At 33.9% G+C, this 16,636-nt stretch overlaps 1 protein-coding gene across 1 annotated transcript; it reads left to right on the forward strand.

Annotated features, from left to right (window-relative positions):
• Positions 1–4,785: 4,785 nt before the first annotated feature.
• Positions 4,786–7,743, forward strand: LOC106762276 (LRR receptor-like serine/threonine-protein kinase GSO1). Its single transcript, XM_014646094.1, has one exon. The coding sequence runs from the start codon at positions 4,786–4,788 to the stop codon at positions 7,741–7,743; it is 2,958 nt and encodes a 985-aa protein (XP_014501580.1).
• The last annotated feature ends 8,893 nt before the right edge of the window (positions 7,744–16,636 follow it).

Genomic DNA, 16,636 nt, shown 5'->3' on the forward strand with positions numbered 1-16,636 from the left:
CAAATAAATATTGTTGACATAAAAATATAAGCAACTCAAACAATGATATACATTGTCATGTATAGGTTATGATAACTAACAAATTATTGTATTTAGTAGATTAAAAATAACTAAGCAAAGTGAAGTATTAAATCCACAAAATAAATAATACAAACGGGAGAGGTTAAAACCCTTACAACATAATCGCCAAATTGAAGAGCTCCACAAAAAAAAGGGAAAAACAGAGGTTTTAAATCTTTACAATAAAATAGTTGGAAATAAAGGAGATTTCAAACCTCCACAAAATAATATTCAACAATAAAAGAGGTTAAAGTCCTCTACAAAAGACCTCTATAATATAAATGAGACGCTAGAAGTCGTCATAAACCTCCACAAAAAGGTTGTGGTGAACCTATCTACGTAGGCTTAAAAAACCTTCACAAATTAATTTGCAGAGGATAAAAACCTCGTAAATAAAAAACTCAAAACTAACGGTGTATATTGGAGAGTGGTGTCACTGTTGTAGTCGAGGAGTCATTTTTTGTAAGGAAGAAAAGAGAACTCGACTTTGCGGTGTTCAAAATAGAGTCCCTTTTGCGGTTGCTGTTGTTGTTCCACATCATCTTCTTCAACGCACGGGAAGAAGGTATGGTTCTCACAGTTTGTCGACCAATCCCATTTTCCTTCTTCATCAAAGAGTACATTCCGAATGATGTTTGTTTTCCTTGTATCAGGATTGTAGAGTTTTTACCCTTTGGAGTTGGTGTCATAACCAACGAAGATGCATTTTTCACTTTTGTCGTCAAGCTTACTTCGTTTCTCATCTGGTACATGCACATGAGCTATGCTTCCAAAGACTCTAAGATGAGGAATACCTGGCTTTCTTCCGCTCCATGTTTCTGATAGACTGCACATGCAACAACTTCTTGTGGTGTTTTTCCACTAACGCTTCTTGTTGGAGAGCGGTTGGTTAGATAGACTACACATGCAACAACTTCAACCCAAAACTCCTTTGGAAGTCTCTTGCTTTTAACCATGCTCCTTGCCATCTCCAAGATTGTTCTATTCTTCCTTTCAGCTACTCCATTTTGTTGAGGGGATCTTGGTACTATCAACTGTCGTCTGATCCCAATGTCTTCACAATACTTCTGAAACTCTTTTGATGTGAACTCTCCTCCACGATCGGATCTCAAAGCTTTGATCAGAAGACCACTTTCCTTCTCAACATGGGCTTTAAACTTCTTGAAGTTCTCGAATACTTCTGATTTTTCTTTTAAGAAATATACCCATGTTTTTCTTGAAAAATCATCAATGAAGATAAGGAAATAATTTTTCTTACCAAGTGATCTTGGCTCGATTGGTCCACACACATCTGCATGTATGAGTTCTAATGGCTTTTGAGCTCTTGAGTCTGACTCCTTTGGAAAACTCAATCGAAATTATATATTTTGTTAAAGATAGCCCTTCGCGTAAATTGCTTTGAATAGGTAAATCAATCATTTGTCCTTCTAGATCCGACATTAATCCCCTTATACCTACTAATTGGTGTACTTGAGATGCATTTCCTCTAGCTCTCGAAGAGGACATTATATGGACTAGATTAAAAGGATCAGTCATTCTAAAATAAGGATTCATTTCTTGTCGAAAATATTCACTTGTAGCATACCATATCTCAATGGATTAGCATAATTTTTCTACTGCATGTACATTTCCATAATGATGCTATTTTTCCAAAATCAAATTTTGGTGTTCAGCATCTTGGACTAGCCATCCTTTAGAAAGTATTGTTAAAAGGTCATCAATTCCTAATGAAATGGATTTAGCCGTAGCTTGGCGGAGTCCTAGAGTCTTGACTTGATCCAGGATATGTGATGTATATGCAATTCCGAAGTGATCTATTAATCTGCTAATAAGTCGTTTAATGNCAGTTCCACCTATCACTTTATTGTGAAACATTAGATTGGTCCGTTCTGCCATAAGTACCTCCCTATTCCACTCAGTGGGATTCGTTCAGTTCAACAATGGATTTGAGTCAATGATTGAAAAACTGCCTTTTCTTTATCTTAATTTGTATAGAAATTTAGAAATTCAAAAACTAAGATCCTTGTTAAATGTTAAATCATGAAGATCCGAATTTACACTGGTATCATAAATTTGTTTCTCTTAGATACAACCATCTATATGATTAGATGTCATATGAAGTAGACATCCTTCACAAACTTGGTTGGGGTGAGTAATATAGGCAACCCTCTCACCATTGCTTTCTTGGAGAGCAACTCTAATATAATCCTTTAAAATTAAGATGGCCAAATCGAAGATGCTAAAGCCATGCTTGGTCTTTGTAGCACATCTTGAGACATTATGGGCCATCACTTTGAATGTTGAGCACGAACATTCTATTTCTTGTCATTGGCACCTTTGCAATGAATCTACTTGCATTATCTCTATAGAAAGGTTATTATTCTTAAGTTGAATATCATAACTTTTCTCTAAGATTTGTCCTAAGCTCAAGATGTTGCTCTTCATTCTTGGCACATAATATACGTTGGAAATAAATTGATGTTCTTCATTCTTTAGTCAGATGAGGACATTACCTTTTCCTTTCTCTGCCACCTTTGATTCATCTCCTAAAGCCACGTTTCCCTTTACTGATTCATTAAGCTCCACGAACATGCTTCTTTTCCCACGCATATGGTTACTTGCTCCGCTGTCAAGGTACCATTGATTATCCTCGCCTCTATCTTGGCCCTTGTAAGCCAGTAGCAAGGTACCATCTTCATGACACCTTTCTTCAGCATAATTGGCTTTCTCTTCGACTTTATTTTTGTTAGGGGCTCTACATTCAGAAGCATTATATCCAAACTTATCACAATTGTAACACTTGATTCGTGACTTGTCATAATTTGAATTTGGATTTCCTCTCCCACGTCCTCTGTTATAGCTTTCTCCTCTTTGGTTATTGTTGTTAGGCCTTCGTCCTTGTCCACTTCCATATGCATGCCCTCGTCCTTGTTCTTGACTATAACTTCGCCTTGATTGGTTGTGTGCATTTTCTTCTTTTCTTGAATCAACGTGTGCCTTGAAGACTTGCTCCACGATCTCTTCCTTCTTCCTTTTCCTTTCTTCATAAGCTTGCAACGAACCAAGAAGTTGCTCTATTAACATGGCCTCCAAGTCTTTGGTTTCTTCAGTAATTGTGACAATATGTTCGAACTTTAGATCTAATGATCTAAGAATTTTCTCCGTAATTCTTACATCATCTAGCTTCTCACCATTTCTTTTTAGGTTATTAGTAACCGTTTGAAAAGTAATCGGAGACTAGTTCACATTCCTTCATTTGCAAAGCTTCAAACTCTCCTCTCAAAGTTTGAAGACATACCTTTTTTACTTAATCTGCTCCCTTGTAAGAGATCTTGAGCTTCTCCCATGCTTCCTTGGTTGATTTGACTCTGGATATCTTCTCAAAAGTATCTTCATCTAATCCTTGATAGATTAGACAAAGAGATTTCTTGTCTCTCTTCCTTGAGTCTCTCAAGCTATCCTTTTGAGCTTGAGAAAGACTCTCTACATTCTCTGGCTCGGTGTGGCCCTTCTCGAATACCTCCCACACATCATGTGCGCCAAGGAGAGCAATCATCCTTAAGCTCCAATTTTCATAGTTGCCCAGTGAGCATCGGGACTTGACAGGGAACTCCAGTATTTGCCATTTCTATGAAAATCTTATGGCTCTTGATACCACTTTGTTTGAGGAAACTCTAAAGGCTAGAAGGGAGTGTTTAAGATTGGGAGAGGTTGGAAGATTATGAGAGAAGGAAAAACTTGTTGTATTAAATGCTTTTAATCTTTTTTGGCTTGCTTACAAATGTATAACCATCACCTATTTATACTAGTGGCACCTCCTTAACCAATGGTTAGAATTTTGCCACCACAACATTCATCTAAGGGTTATAATTCATTCTCTAGAACTTTCTATAAATTCATATAATTCTAAGCTTATCTAAAAACATCTTATGAATAAACATTCCTAGATATTTTTGTACATCATTCTAGAATCTTCTAGATAGGATTTTCTAGAATTCTATTTGACCTTCTCTAGTCTTGGGCTTTAATCTTATAGATCCAATAACACAAAATCAATTTATATTTCAACATATAGACACAGCTAAACTCACAGTATCAATCTATTTCCAATATTGAGTGTCTTTGATCCAACCATCCCTCCTTCTTTAAGCCATTTTTTTTGGGGGCTTTGGATCTAGCACATATAATACTTCAAATGAAAACATCTCAAAAGTAATTTTTCTATAGGTCAAAGTGAACGGAAAATTCATATTTGTTTATTCATAATAACATAAACAGCCTCGCTAAAAAAAAAAGAAAAAGAAAATCACAACAAAAGGCACATGATGGCATAACAGTAGTGAGAATTGCATAGCTCGCAAAAAAGGAGTATTTTTTTTTATATATATAAGCACTGTATTTGTATTGTGCAGCAAAATTCACGAAAGGTTCTGCCGCAATGTATTTTACTTTCCTTTTACTTCTATCGTGTTTTCTCATTTTGATTTACACAACTCCTAATGATATGTTTTTTATAGTCTTTCAGTCTATGTTCAACATTTTAAATATATATTATGAAATTAATTAACATGATTTGACTTGATAGTTATTGCCATGAGGAAGTGAATTCTACGTCATGGTCATCTCTTAGTTTAGTCTCCAACTTGTAAAAATGGCCCTATAAATGGCTTCCTAATCCCACACCACCTTCTCACAAAATCCATTTTCATTCATCGACATTCTAAGATGAAGATGATTTACACTCTTTTTCTTTTCGCTCTTCTCTCATCAGCTTGCTGCCATGCTTTTGTCAATGATTTCTGCGTAGCAAACGTAACGGGTCCTGTTGGCCCTTCAGGCTATGAGTGCAAGCCACCCAACACAGTAACAGTGGATGACNAATATGGTGAAAAGGAANTAAGATGCATAGAAAGAGAGAGGGAAGCACTTCTCCGATTCAAGGCTGNCNTTGTAGATCGCTATGGCATGCTCTCTTCTTGGACCACTCCTCACTGTTGCCAATGGCAGGGAATTCGCTGCTCCAACCTCACTGGACATATTCTAATGCTCGATCTGCACGCAGAATTTCATTACGAATTCTCTTTCAATTATTTCAATGAATTTTGGTCAAAACGTTTTATCAGCGGAGAGATCTACAAGTCGTTGATGGAGTTGTCACAATTACAGTATTTGAACCTCAGTTCTAATTCTTTCCCAGACAGCAATATTCCAGAGTTTCTTGGCTCTCTTAGCAACTTGAGATACCTCGATCTTTCATCATGTGGTTTTGATGGAAAAATTCCAACCCAATTTGGGTCTCTTTCTCATTTGAAATACTTAAATCTCGCTGATAATTTTTTGGAGGGTCCAATCCCTCGTCAACTTGGAAACCTCTTTCAGTTGCAGCATCTTGATCTCAGCTACAATGATTTGGAAAGGAATATACCAATTCAACTCGGAAATCTCTCTCAGTTAGAATATCTTGATCTCCGGGGCAATGATTTGGAAGGGAATATACCAAGTCAACTTGGAAACCTGTCAAACTTACATGAGCTTTATATTGGACTTGGTGGTGCTCTAAAAATTGGTGATGGAGGTCAGTGGTTATCTAATCTCATTTCTTTAACCCATCTTTACTTGACATCCATATCAAATCTTTATCATTCTCCGCAGATGATTGGTAAGCTACCAAAATTAAGAGAATTAAGTTTATTACATTGTAGCCTTACTGATAATTTTTTCCTTTCATTGAGGCCATCTATATTCAATTTTTCTACTTCCCTCATTGTCCTTGATCTGTCCCAGAACACCCTCATGTCAACAATGATATTCCAATGGGTGGCAAACTTCACTCCCAACCTTGTTGAGCTTCACCTTAGTGATAATCTCATAGAGGGTTATGTACCAAATCACTTTGGTCTTGTAATGAATTCACTTGAGCACCTTAACCTCTTCATTAACAGATTCAAGGTTGAGGTTTTGCAATCTTTCATGAATATATGCACCTTAAAATCTTTAAGCATGGGTGGAAACAGTTTGAACCAAAGTCTTTCACCAATTCTTCATAATTTGTCTAATGCTTGTGCTAGAAATTCACTACAAGAATTAGATCTGTCATCTAGTCAAATCAATGGTTCTTTCCCAGATTTCTCCATATTCACAACTTTGAAAATATTAGATCTTACTGGTAATCAATTATCTGGAAAGATACCTGAAGGCATATTACCGTCTCTATTGGAGTCATTGTCACTCTCATCCAACATTTTAGAAGGTGAAATTCCAAAATCATTTGGAGATACATGCACTTTACGTTCATTGGACATGTCTTATAATTTATTAAGTGGCGAGTTTTCATTGATATTTCAACACTTGTCTGAATGTGCTAAAAACGTGCTACAAGATTTGATGTTGGGAGGAAATAATATCAATGGCACATTCCCTGACCTTTCAAGATTTTCAAACCTGAAAATATTGGATCTTTCAGAAAATCAATTAAGTGGAGAGATACCAGAAGGTAACCAATTGCCATCTCAGTTGGACTCTCTCTCAATTGGATCAAATACTTTAGAAGGTGGAATTCCAAAATCATTTGGCAATGCATGTGTTTTGCGGTTGTTGGATATGTTTAACAATAGCTTGAGTGAAGAGTTTCCATTGATAGTCCATCACTTATCTGGGTGTGCTAGATATTCATTGGAAAGCTTAAATCTAGGCTGGAATCAAATCAATGGTACATTGCCTGACCTCTCAATTTTCTCGTCTTTAAAAATTCTATATCTTGATGCAAACAAGTTGAATGGGGAGTTTCCTAATGATATTCAATTTCCACATCAATTGGAAGAACTTTATATGCAATCAAACTCCTTAAAGGGTGTGCTAAGTGATTACCAATTTGCCAATTTGTCAAAGTTAAATTCATTAGACTTATCTGGAAACTCTTTATTATCCTTGAAATTTACTCAAGATTGGGTCCCACCTTTTCAATTAAGGAAAGTAGGATTGCAATCATGCATCCTTGGTCCAACATTCCCCAAATGGTTACAAACACAAAACGAGTTTTACGATTTGGATATTTCAAATGCTGGAATATCAGATATGGTTCCGAAGTTGTTTTGGACTAAATTAGCATTGCGAAAACGGGTTTCAATGAATATTTCATGCAATAGTCTACATGGTATAATTCCGTATTTTCCAACAAAGAATCCTTATGATTCTCTTATTCTTAGATCAAATCAATTTGAAGGTCCTATTTCCCCATTTCTTAGAAGTTCCATATTGCTTGATTTATCTAAGAATAAGTTTTCAGGCTCTCTTTCATTTTTATGTGTGGGTGATCCAATTGGAAAATTATACCAGTTAGACATTTCACATAATAACTTGTCTGGACAAATTCCAGATTGTTGGAGCCATTTCAAGTCATTAGCTTTTTTGGATTTGAGTCAAAATCAATTGTCAGGAAAGATTCCTACTTCAATAGGATCCCTCCTGTATCTTCATGCATTGTTTTTGAGAAACAACAACTTAACATATGGCATTCCTTTCTCCTTAAGGAATTGCACAAATCTAGTTGTGATAGATATTGCGGAAAACAATTTATCAGGATCTATTCCTGGTTGGATTGGGAGCAAATTAGAAAACTTGCAATATTTAAGTTTAAGAAGGAATCATTTCCAAGGAAACTTACATTGCAAATTTGTTACCTAAGATACATTCAACTCTTAGATCTCTCACTCAACAATTTGTCTGGCCGAATTCCTAAATGTGTAAAAAATTTTACTTCAATGGCTCAAAAGGCATATTCAAGATATTTGTATAGCCCTCAATCGTATGATTTGAATATACCCTTAATGTGGAAAGGTTCACAACAAATGTTCAAGATAAATGAATTATTACTTTTGAAAAGCATTGACCTCTCAAGCAATTACTTTTCAGAAGAAATACCAGAAGAAATTGAGATTTTATTTGAATTGGTTTCATTGAATTTATCAAGAAACAATTTGACTGGAAAAATTCCTTCAAATATTGGAAAGCTTACCTCACTTGAATTTTTGGACATTTCAAGAAACCAAATAGTTGGTTCAATTCCTACGAGTCTTGCTCAAATTGATCGACTTAGTGTGTTAGATTTGTCTCATAATCATCTAATTGGTGAAATTCCTCATAGCACACAGTTGCAGAGTTTCAATGTTTCGAGCTATGAAGATAATCTCAATCTTTGCGGACCACCTCTTGACAAATTATGCGTGTATAAAGTACCACCAAAAGAGAAAAAGAATGAAACTGATAAGGATGACTATTCCTTTTTCAGTCGTGAATTTTATATCAGTATGACATTTGGATTCATTATAAGTTTTTGGATGGCATTTGGCTTAATCATATTCCGAAAGTTCTACTTCTTGTACAATTTAGCAGACAAATGTTTGTATTAAAAAGCAACGATGTTCTGCAAAATATTGAAGGGGAAGGTTGACAGGTAATATTATTGTAACCCTTCACTATATAATTGTTTTTGCTTTACGCATTTTTTTATTACTCCTACCTTTATAATTTTTCATTGATTAAAATAGAATTAACAAATGATTGTTGTTTTAATTGTTAGTGAGTGTCGCTATAGATCTTATTTATATGGTCGTTGTATNTAAACTAAAATAGTACTTTCTTTACTCACTTTAAGACCTGAAATAACAATTGCAATTCCTGTTTCTCAAAATTGTTTTCCATTTAAAAAACCAAATAAACAAAAAAAATTGTCGTAAATAGTTTTTAAAAGTGTTTAAAAAAGGTGATGTTTTTTTAGTTTCTAATAACAAACAATGACATCTCCAAGTTATTCTGGTTTACTACTATTTTTAATCTTCTATTGGTATTTTTTTTTTTTCTCTTTACATTCCGTTCTTTTACTCCTTAAATACTATACATTTTACAATTAAGGTTTTAAACCTAATAAACAAAAATAAATTAAACACACAATCTTTTATTATTATTATTATTCCACAATTTTTTTTTGCCCCATTAAGGTACTCGCTAATTTTTATTCACTCTAACTCAATCTCAACGCTTTTTACCATTTCAATAATAACGATCAGCCTTAAGGCGCTATGATATGCCTATGTTTTGAAATGGGTAAATTGTCTAGATAAATTATATTTATTTTAAATCAGAATCAAATTAATTTTCATTCTTATATATAGCTATTTTTCGAATACCAATTATGATTGTTTTTAGGAGCCACTGAAACTTATTTTAATGGATGTTGACATGGGGATCGAATTATGTGAAAGCTTATAGCTAAGAATGGAATCTTTAGCTTTTTTCGTATATAAAAATTATTTTCCGTTGATTTTTTATGTTACATTTCTTTGTATAGGTTATGCCTTCATGTTGATTTTTTTTTTTTAATCTATTATATCATTGGATTGGAGAGATAAACACAAGTTACTCTTGCATGTAGATGTTAGTATCTTAATTATTGAAAGCAAACGTGTTCCTTAAAATTATAAGATTGGTGAAATTTTAGAGATGATATGAATATATAACTCTTGATATTGGAATATAATGTAAGAACTAAGTTTATATATTTCTTCAAAATTGAGGTCTTTTATGGAGTCCAAATAAAAATAAGCTGATTCTACATGGACTAAATATATTTGGTTTAAATTCTTGGTTAATTGTTTGACAATCTCAATTAAGTCTTTATATTTTGAGTCATCTTAATTGAGTTTTTTTTTAAAAATGTGTAACAAATAGGTCATTTTCCTTAATTTTATTGAAATGACGTTTGGACTTGATGAGATGTAATATTGAATAAATTATGTATCATTTGGTTTCATACTTCATTGTAGCTGACATGTTTAATCCACCCTTTTAAGAGATTGTTTTCTTGTCCTAACATTTAAAAGAAGAGATTGTCTTATCTGTTCTTGATAATTTTGGGATTGTCCTGAGTTCAAGATAAGATCCATAGAAGAAAAATTACTATTTTTTTTTTCTTATTAAAAATCAGAAGTGAGTTTTTTTTGGTTTTGTTGAGTATAATAGTTGAAAAGAATTGGTTGACTACAATTTTTTCCAATGGTACAGTGAATAAGGAATTCAAGAAAGTTCGAAGAATAAAAAAAGAGATGTAACTATGATGAAGATTGAAGAAAGGGATGAAAATATTTATAGATTTTTTTTTTGTTAGAAAAATGGTTAAAGGATGATGTTTGTTGTTTATGTAATTAATATAATTGTAATATCCCATGATGATGTTGTAAAAAGTTAAAGTTATTAATGTAATGTTTTTGAATTAATGAGATAATTTCAGTATTTATTAAAACATTGTGTTTGAAATATGTCAAAGCTAAAAAGAAATTTGTGTATATCCACCAAAATTTGCACTTAAGGATTGCATCAAAATGATTGCATCAAAATGATTACATCAAAATGAATCTGCTAATATAGCTTAACATAGATAAGCATAAAGTAACACATCAAAATACATCTCCTCTAGATGTACAAAGGAAATACATGCATAAAGTAAATACATGAAACTAAGTGTCCACAAAACAAACATGCAAACAGAGCCACAAACTAATTTTTGTCCATCTTTTTAGAACACCAACAATACATGGAGCATAGGATTAGTCACTCGTGCCCTGCATTAGTGCCCAACATGAGAAGGAGAAAACAGTGATGATGGCCTGTTGTCGGTGGTGAAAAGGCATTGGGGAAGACTGAGAGCAGCAAAGTGGGATTGACAAGCATTGATACCAAGGGCTTATGCATTGATTGGACTGAAATGCTCACATTTTTTATGGGTGTTACATTGCCTCTTTAAATTGTTATGCTCATGGATGTTTATAGGAGCTGCTATTTTAGATTATGCACGATGAAGGTATGCAGAGCTGTATTTTTATATTTTATCATGTTCATTAAAGTATCGGGTTTTTCATGTTTAGGGACCTTTTCTTTCTACAATACATTAATTTCCTTCTAGAAAGATGTTAAATGCACTATACTACGGCCAATATAACCATGCCTTGATATTTTCTTCCTTTTCTACTCAATGCTCTCCTTCAACTTTGTATCATCTTATATATCTTTTCGTTATAAAAAACTAGTGTAGAGCAGTGTTCATTTCATAAGCACATCATAACTTCCAAGCGAACTAAACAACAAAAGGAATTTCAATAAAGAGAAATGTGTTATATTGTTAGGTTAGCTTTTGTAACTTTTAGGTTACCTTCATTTCAATCTTTATCCAGGAGCAGTTGGGGATTGTTTAGTCAGGAGAAAAGAAGTTGCCCAATACACAACTCTAGTGACCAATACAAGAAATGGGCAAAACTATCTATGGAGGATAATGATATATCATTCCTTAACGGCACAACAGAACAGTTGACTAGCTTTGAGTTGTATATGAAGCACAAAAACCAAACCCCGACAGATCACACACAGGTATCTGTAATTTCTTGTGTATTATCTTAATGATCATATAATGTTTTCTACTGTATGATTAAAACAATAGTAATTGTAATCTCTCAATGTTTACGTGCATTTTATTTTTTGGTTTCCCACAGGACGGCATAGTGCAGGATGTTCGACGGATACTTTTTGAAACAATTTCGTCTTTGGAAGGCGATATAAAATGCGAAGATGAAATGCATGCTCTCATTGATAGGCAGTTTAGTGCCTTGCAGGAAGCTTTCCATATTTCAATTGAATGCTCAGAAGATGCTCATGACAAGGTTGCTGGGAAGTTGCTTAATCTTTTCCGTACTGGTCGTATTGGACATTATATTTTAGATCATCTTCCCGAAAATATTCAATGATATCAATACTTCATGGAGGAGCTGGTCATTTTCTGTCTTTCGTTTCACTTGTTTCTTTTAATTTGTTGTATGTATGGGTGTCAAACTATTGGATAATTCTGCCGAGATATCTCTCTTTCTTCTTTAGCAGTGGACATGGTTGAAAATTATATAAATATAATATATAAATATATTTTACGAATTTAAAATATATAAATGAAGACAAAAAAACAGAGGAGAAAAACTAACAAATTATATAAATTGAAAGAGAATAAAGATTGAATCTTGCAATATTTCTTATGTTTTATAAATTATACTAGTATTTTAGGAGGGCAATGCACGGACTATTTTAAATATATTTATTTATTATGTAAATTTAAATTTATTAAAAATATAATTAAAAATTATATTTATTCCACAAATAAATCAATCAATTAAAACCAAATTCCCTAATTCCATAAATCAAATAATCAATTAAAACCAAAATCCCTAATTTCATAAATAAATCATTCAATTAAAATTAAAATCCCTAATTCTACAAATAAATCAGAATAGGATTCATGTCAATTAATCATAAATTAACATGCTCTTACTAATTGTTATATTCATGATTCATACAGATTAATAATAATCATAAGTAATAAACCCTTTCAAATAGAGTAGTTCCTAATATTTTTTAGAACAATAAAGAATAAGCAACATCTTTAGTTTCTTCTAGTTCTAGATTTTCTATTCTAATAGGAACAAAGAGAAAGAAACTGAAATCATACATGTGCTCATAGATGGGACTATGACCTTTTATGTAACCTGTTATTTTTTCTTAGTTTCAAAAATTATAATTATATGATCCAAAATTGGTAACATTTAATTTTTTTTTATATGCAATAAAGAATATATTTCTAATCTTTTTAAGGACTTGGATAATTTACTTTTATTAAAACATGTGGAAGTTATTTATAATTTTTTTTCACTACATTACACTTAAAAATAATATCTAAAAATATTTTGTCACTCAATATATTTAAAATTTTATCCAGAATTGTCCCTCTTTGTGTACATTTAATCTAATCACACTATGAGAAAAAATTGAATTACATACCACTAAAATTTGTATATAAGATCCAAAATCTATATATAACACTTGATTATATAAGGCTTACACATAGATAAAAATCTGTATATGAAACTATCGTAATTAAGTTATATACGGATATATCTATATATAACTTATATACGGATTTATCCATATGTAACTACATACGAAAAATTCGTATGTAAAATCTTTATATATTATATACGGAAGAATCCGTATGTAATTTCTGTATGTAATTACATATAAAAAATTCGTATGTAATTTTATGGTATTATAAAAAAAAAATAAATGATCTCACATCTACACCCAATATCTAACAGTGTGTCTAAAGAGCATCATACAAACTGTTAGGATATAGGATGATAGATTCAAGATAGAAGACGAACTGTTGTGGGTGGATGACCGAACGGTTAAGGGTGTTGAGGGTTTCTATTGTAAGGAAGAGTGGGTCACACTTGCTACAACTATAAATAGACTCCTGTATAATCTGTATAGGATTATCGAGCATATTTTGTATAAAGTCAGGTCTGTAGCATGTGGAGAGAATTATGCTCTCAACCTGGAAGATTATGCTCCCATCCCATTCTTTGTAAAAAGGTTTTCTTTCACTGTGAATGATAGAGAGGCTCTATTCTTTAATTACTGTTTTTGTCTTTTGAGTGAATTCTTGTTCGGTTTTTTCATTCAAAAATACATTTATTTTCTATTTCCTCCATTAGTTTGAGATAAGCAAATACTTACTAATGCAAGTAGTAAATTTTCAAAAACTTCCTAGTACATTATCCTCAAGATCTTTTTTGTTCCCAGCAAAACCTGGTGCCTAATATTAAAAAAAGGAAAAACTAAAATTAAATTAGAGATGTGAGTATGAAACAGAATCCGCATTAAATTACAAATTAAATTAGAACCTATCCAAGTGCCAAAGTTGGAAACCACATTATAGGTTCCTCAATCCTAACATAATGATGTGAGTGTTAAACAGAGGCCGCATCCTCTTCTTGAAAAATGACCCTCCCTGTCACAGCTAAGTCTCGGTCAAACCACGTGTGCCACAAACCTACCTCTAAAATCCCACCCTTAACAACACATCCCACTAATTAAACATGCCTTCCACTGCATCCATATAATAACATATCAAACTCAAAATCCAATACATTAATTATGAATTCAAATCTATTGAAAAGAATAACAAAGAAGCAAACATAGAGTTGCATCTTCTCCATCAACTTATTCTCACAAGCCTAATGAAGAACTTGGGAAATGCAAGCAATTCTATTTACAAACTGTCTAAGGATATTTAGATCATTTTAAGCAGCATCCATAATATGAGAATGGGCCCAATGAATTCTTTGCTAACTAGTAAAAGATAAACTGATGAAATGAACAATCCAAGCCTTACCATAATACATAAAAAAAAAAAAAGGATCAGACACTTCATTGCAATTGAGAAATGGTGAGGACTGAAGAGCTCCAAGAAATGCTTTCTAACAATAAGAAACAATCTCAATTTTATTCCACCCAATGAAAAATGAATTAAGATTTTTAACTTACTATGAATTGCTCCACACGCGTGCGTTGTGATGCCATGAAATGCAATCTCATTGATGCGACATAATCATATTCTTTGTACAACAGAAACCAAATCCATAACGTGAACAGGTATTCCAATGCCATGTGAACAAAAAATCTGAAATTTATAATTCCAGCTGTTAGCTAATTGATAAGACAAAATTACTATCATGACAATGTAATGTGGGTTACAATACACATAAAAATACACAATACAAGATATAACCAAAACAAGAGAGACAGGGAGATGAAAAGAAAATATTTAAATAGAGGATATTAGATATACGCCTTTATTATATTTTTCTCAATAAAAATTTAATCCTTGGATGATGTGAGTAGTTAAAGTCAAGCGAAGAAAACAAAAAACTTGGACCTCAAGCGAAGCATTACTTCATAAAGAAAGTTTTGATTTTAGGGGGAGTTTAAGGAAAAATGCCTCAGATTCAGTAGAAACATATACACCTCTATCAGGAATGGAAGTAGTTCCTTTCCCTGCCCATTATAAGTGCATTTCCAGGGTACAAATGATCATTTGTATATTTTTTTCATATCTAAGAATTAGTTTTACAAACGCTTGAGATAATATGCAATTGTAGGGTTTGTAAGAAGAGTGTTTATCAAGATGGTTTTTAAAGGGTTTGTACTGACTAAAGAGCACTGAATGTAACAACTATAAAAGATAGTTTTCCATACCAACTTTTGATGAACTGATTGATGAACTTTTTGATGTTACGATATTTTCAAAATTAGATTTGAGATCACAATATCATCAAATCTTGTTGAATTCGAAAGATCGTTACCCTAGGTTATGACTAGGCTCCCCACGAAGCCCGAGGCTACCCTTCCTACTTCGTTTCCACCTCTTTCATCGTATGTTTGCTAGAATCCGTGGATCTAATGTCTAACTTTCGACGAGATTCCGCCGACATAGCTTTAGTGGTATGTCGGTCCAATGAACGAGTATGTCATGGTCGGGAAGGATATGCTCTAGATTTCTTTTATGCTTACCTAACCCTCTTCCGTGACCTAGGGGTAAGACTTCCCTTCTCGGACTTCCAATGTGGTGTACTTCGCGAGCTGAACATCTGCCCCGCCCAACTTCATCCGAACGGGTGGGCGTTCATGCAAGCCTTTTCAGTCCTTTGCACTGGTTTGTTGTTGACACCCACTCCTACCTCTTTCCTCTTCTTTTCCTGGGCCCAACCTCACCCAAACAAAAGTTGGATTTCTTTAGTCCCTATGAAGGATCATCAACTATTTACCTCGTTCAACTCTTCCTATAAAGACTTCAAGTCTAACTTCATAGAAATCGCCATACGCGAACCCGGCCGGCCCAAATACTTTTCTGATGGCAAACCCAAATTTCCCTTATACTGGACCGAGCACCCTAACCAAGTTATCTCCTGGAGAAAATCCGAAATCACCGATGATGAGTTAAAAGCAATTCGTCAAATCGATCAGCTACCCCGCAAGACCTCCTCTCGCAAACTCATAGAACTCATTGGGACTGACACTCTACGAGCTAGGGTGTTCGGTAAGTTTTCTTGTAATTTACTTTAGCCGACCGGTCACTATAACTTGCTAAATTTATGTCATCCTTGCAAACTTCTTCAACGGCATGGAAAAACATCAAACCTTTGCTCGTGCTTTGGCCCGCAAGAACTAGCGCAGCGGGCACATCACCATCCCCTCCTCCTCTATTGCAACCCCCTCGAGCTCTGCCCCACCTCCACCATTAAGTACCTCCAAAGCTGACGATTCCAAACCGATCGTCATTTCCTCCGCACTAAAGACCAAAGGAAGAAAACGTTAGGCTCAAGAAAAGACCCCCTCTCCAACCAAAAAGAAAAGGAATCTCAACCCCCTGCTAACCGGTCCCCTGGACCCCAACATCAACGTATCCGATCGCCTTGAATTCAACCTAACTCTGGAGGAAAGAGAGCCTTTCAAAAAACTAACTCCTTTAGAAGCTTCCGACATGGCTTATGAGCTGCTTTCCCGAGCCGAAATATGTTTGAACTACGCCGCAGGAACCACCAAACCTCTTCTAGTATCTGAACTCAAGATTTCCAATACCAAATTGGAGAAGGCCCAAGAGGACATTGCTTTACTGACCGAATGCCTTGAGAAAGCTAACAAACAA

The sequence above is a fragment of the Vigna radiata genome, chromosome 1 (assembly GCF_000741045.1).
Source record: "Vigna radiata var. radiata cultivar VC1973A chromosome 1, Vradiata_ver6, whole genome shotgun sequence".
In the NCBI taxonomy this organism is placed as follows: Eukaryota; Viridiplantae; Streptophyta; class Magnoliopsida; order Fabales; family Fabaceae; genus Vigna; species Vigna radiata.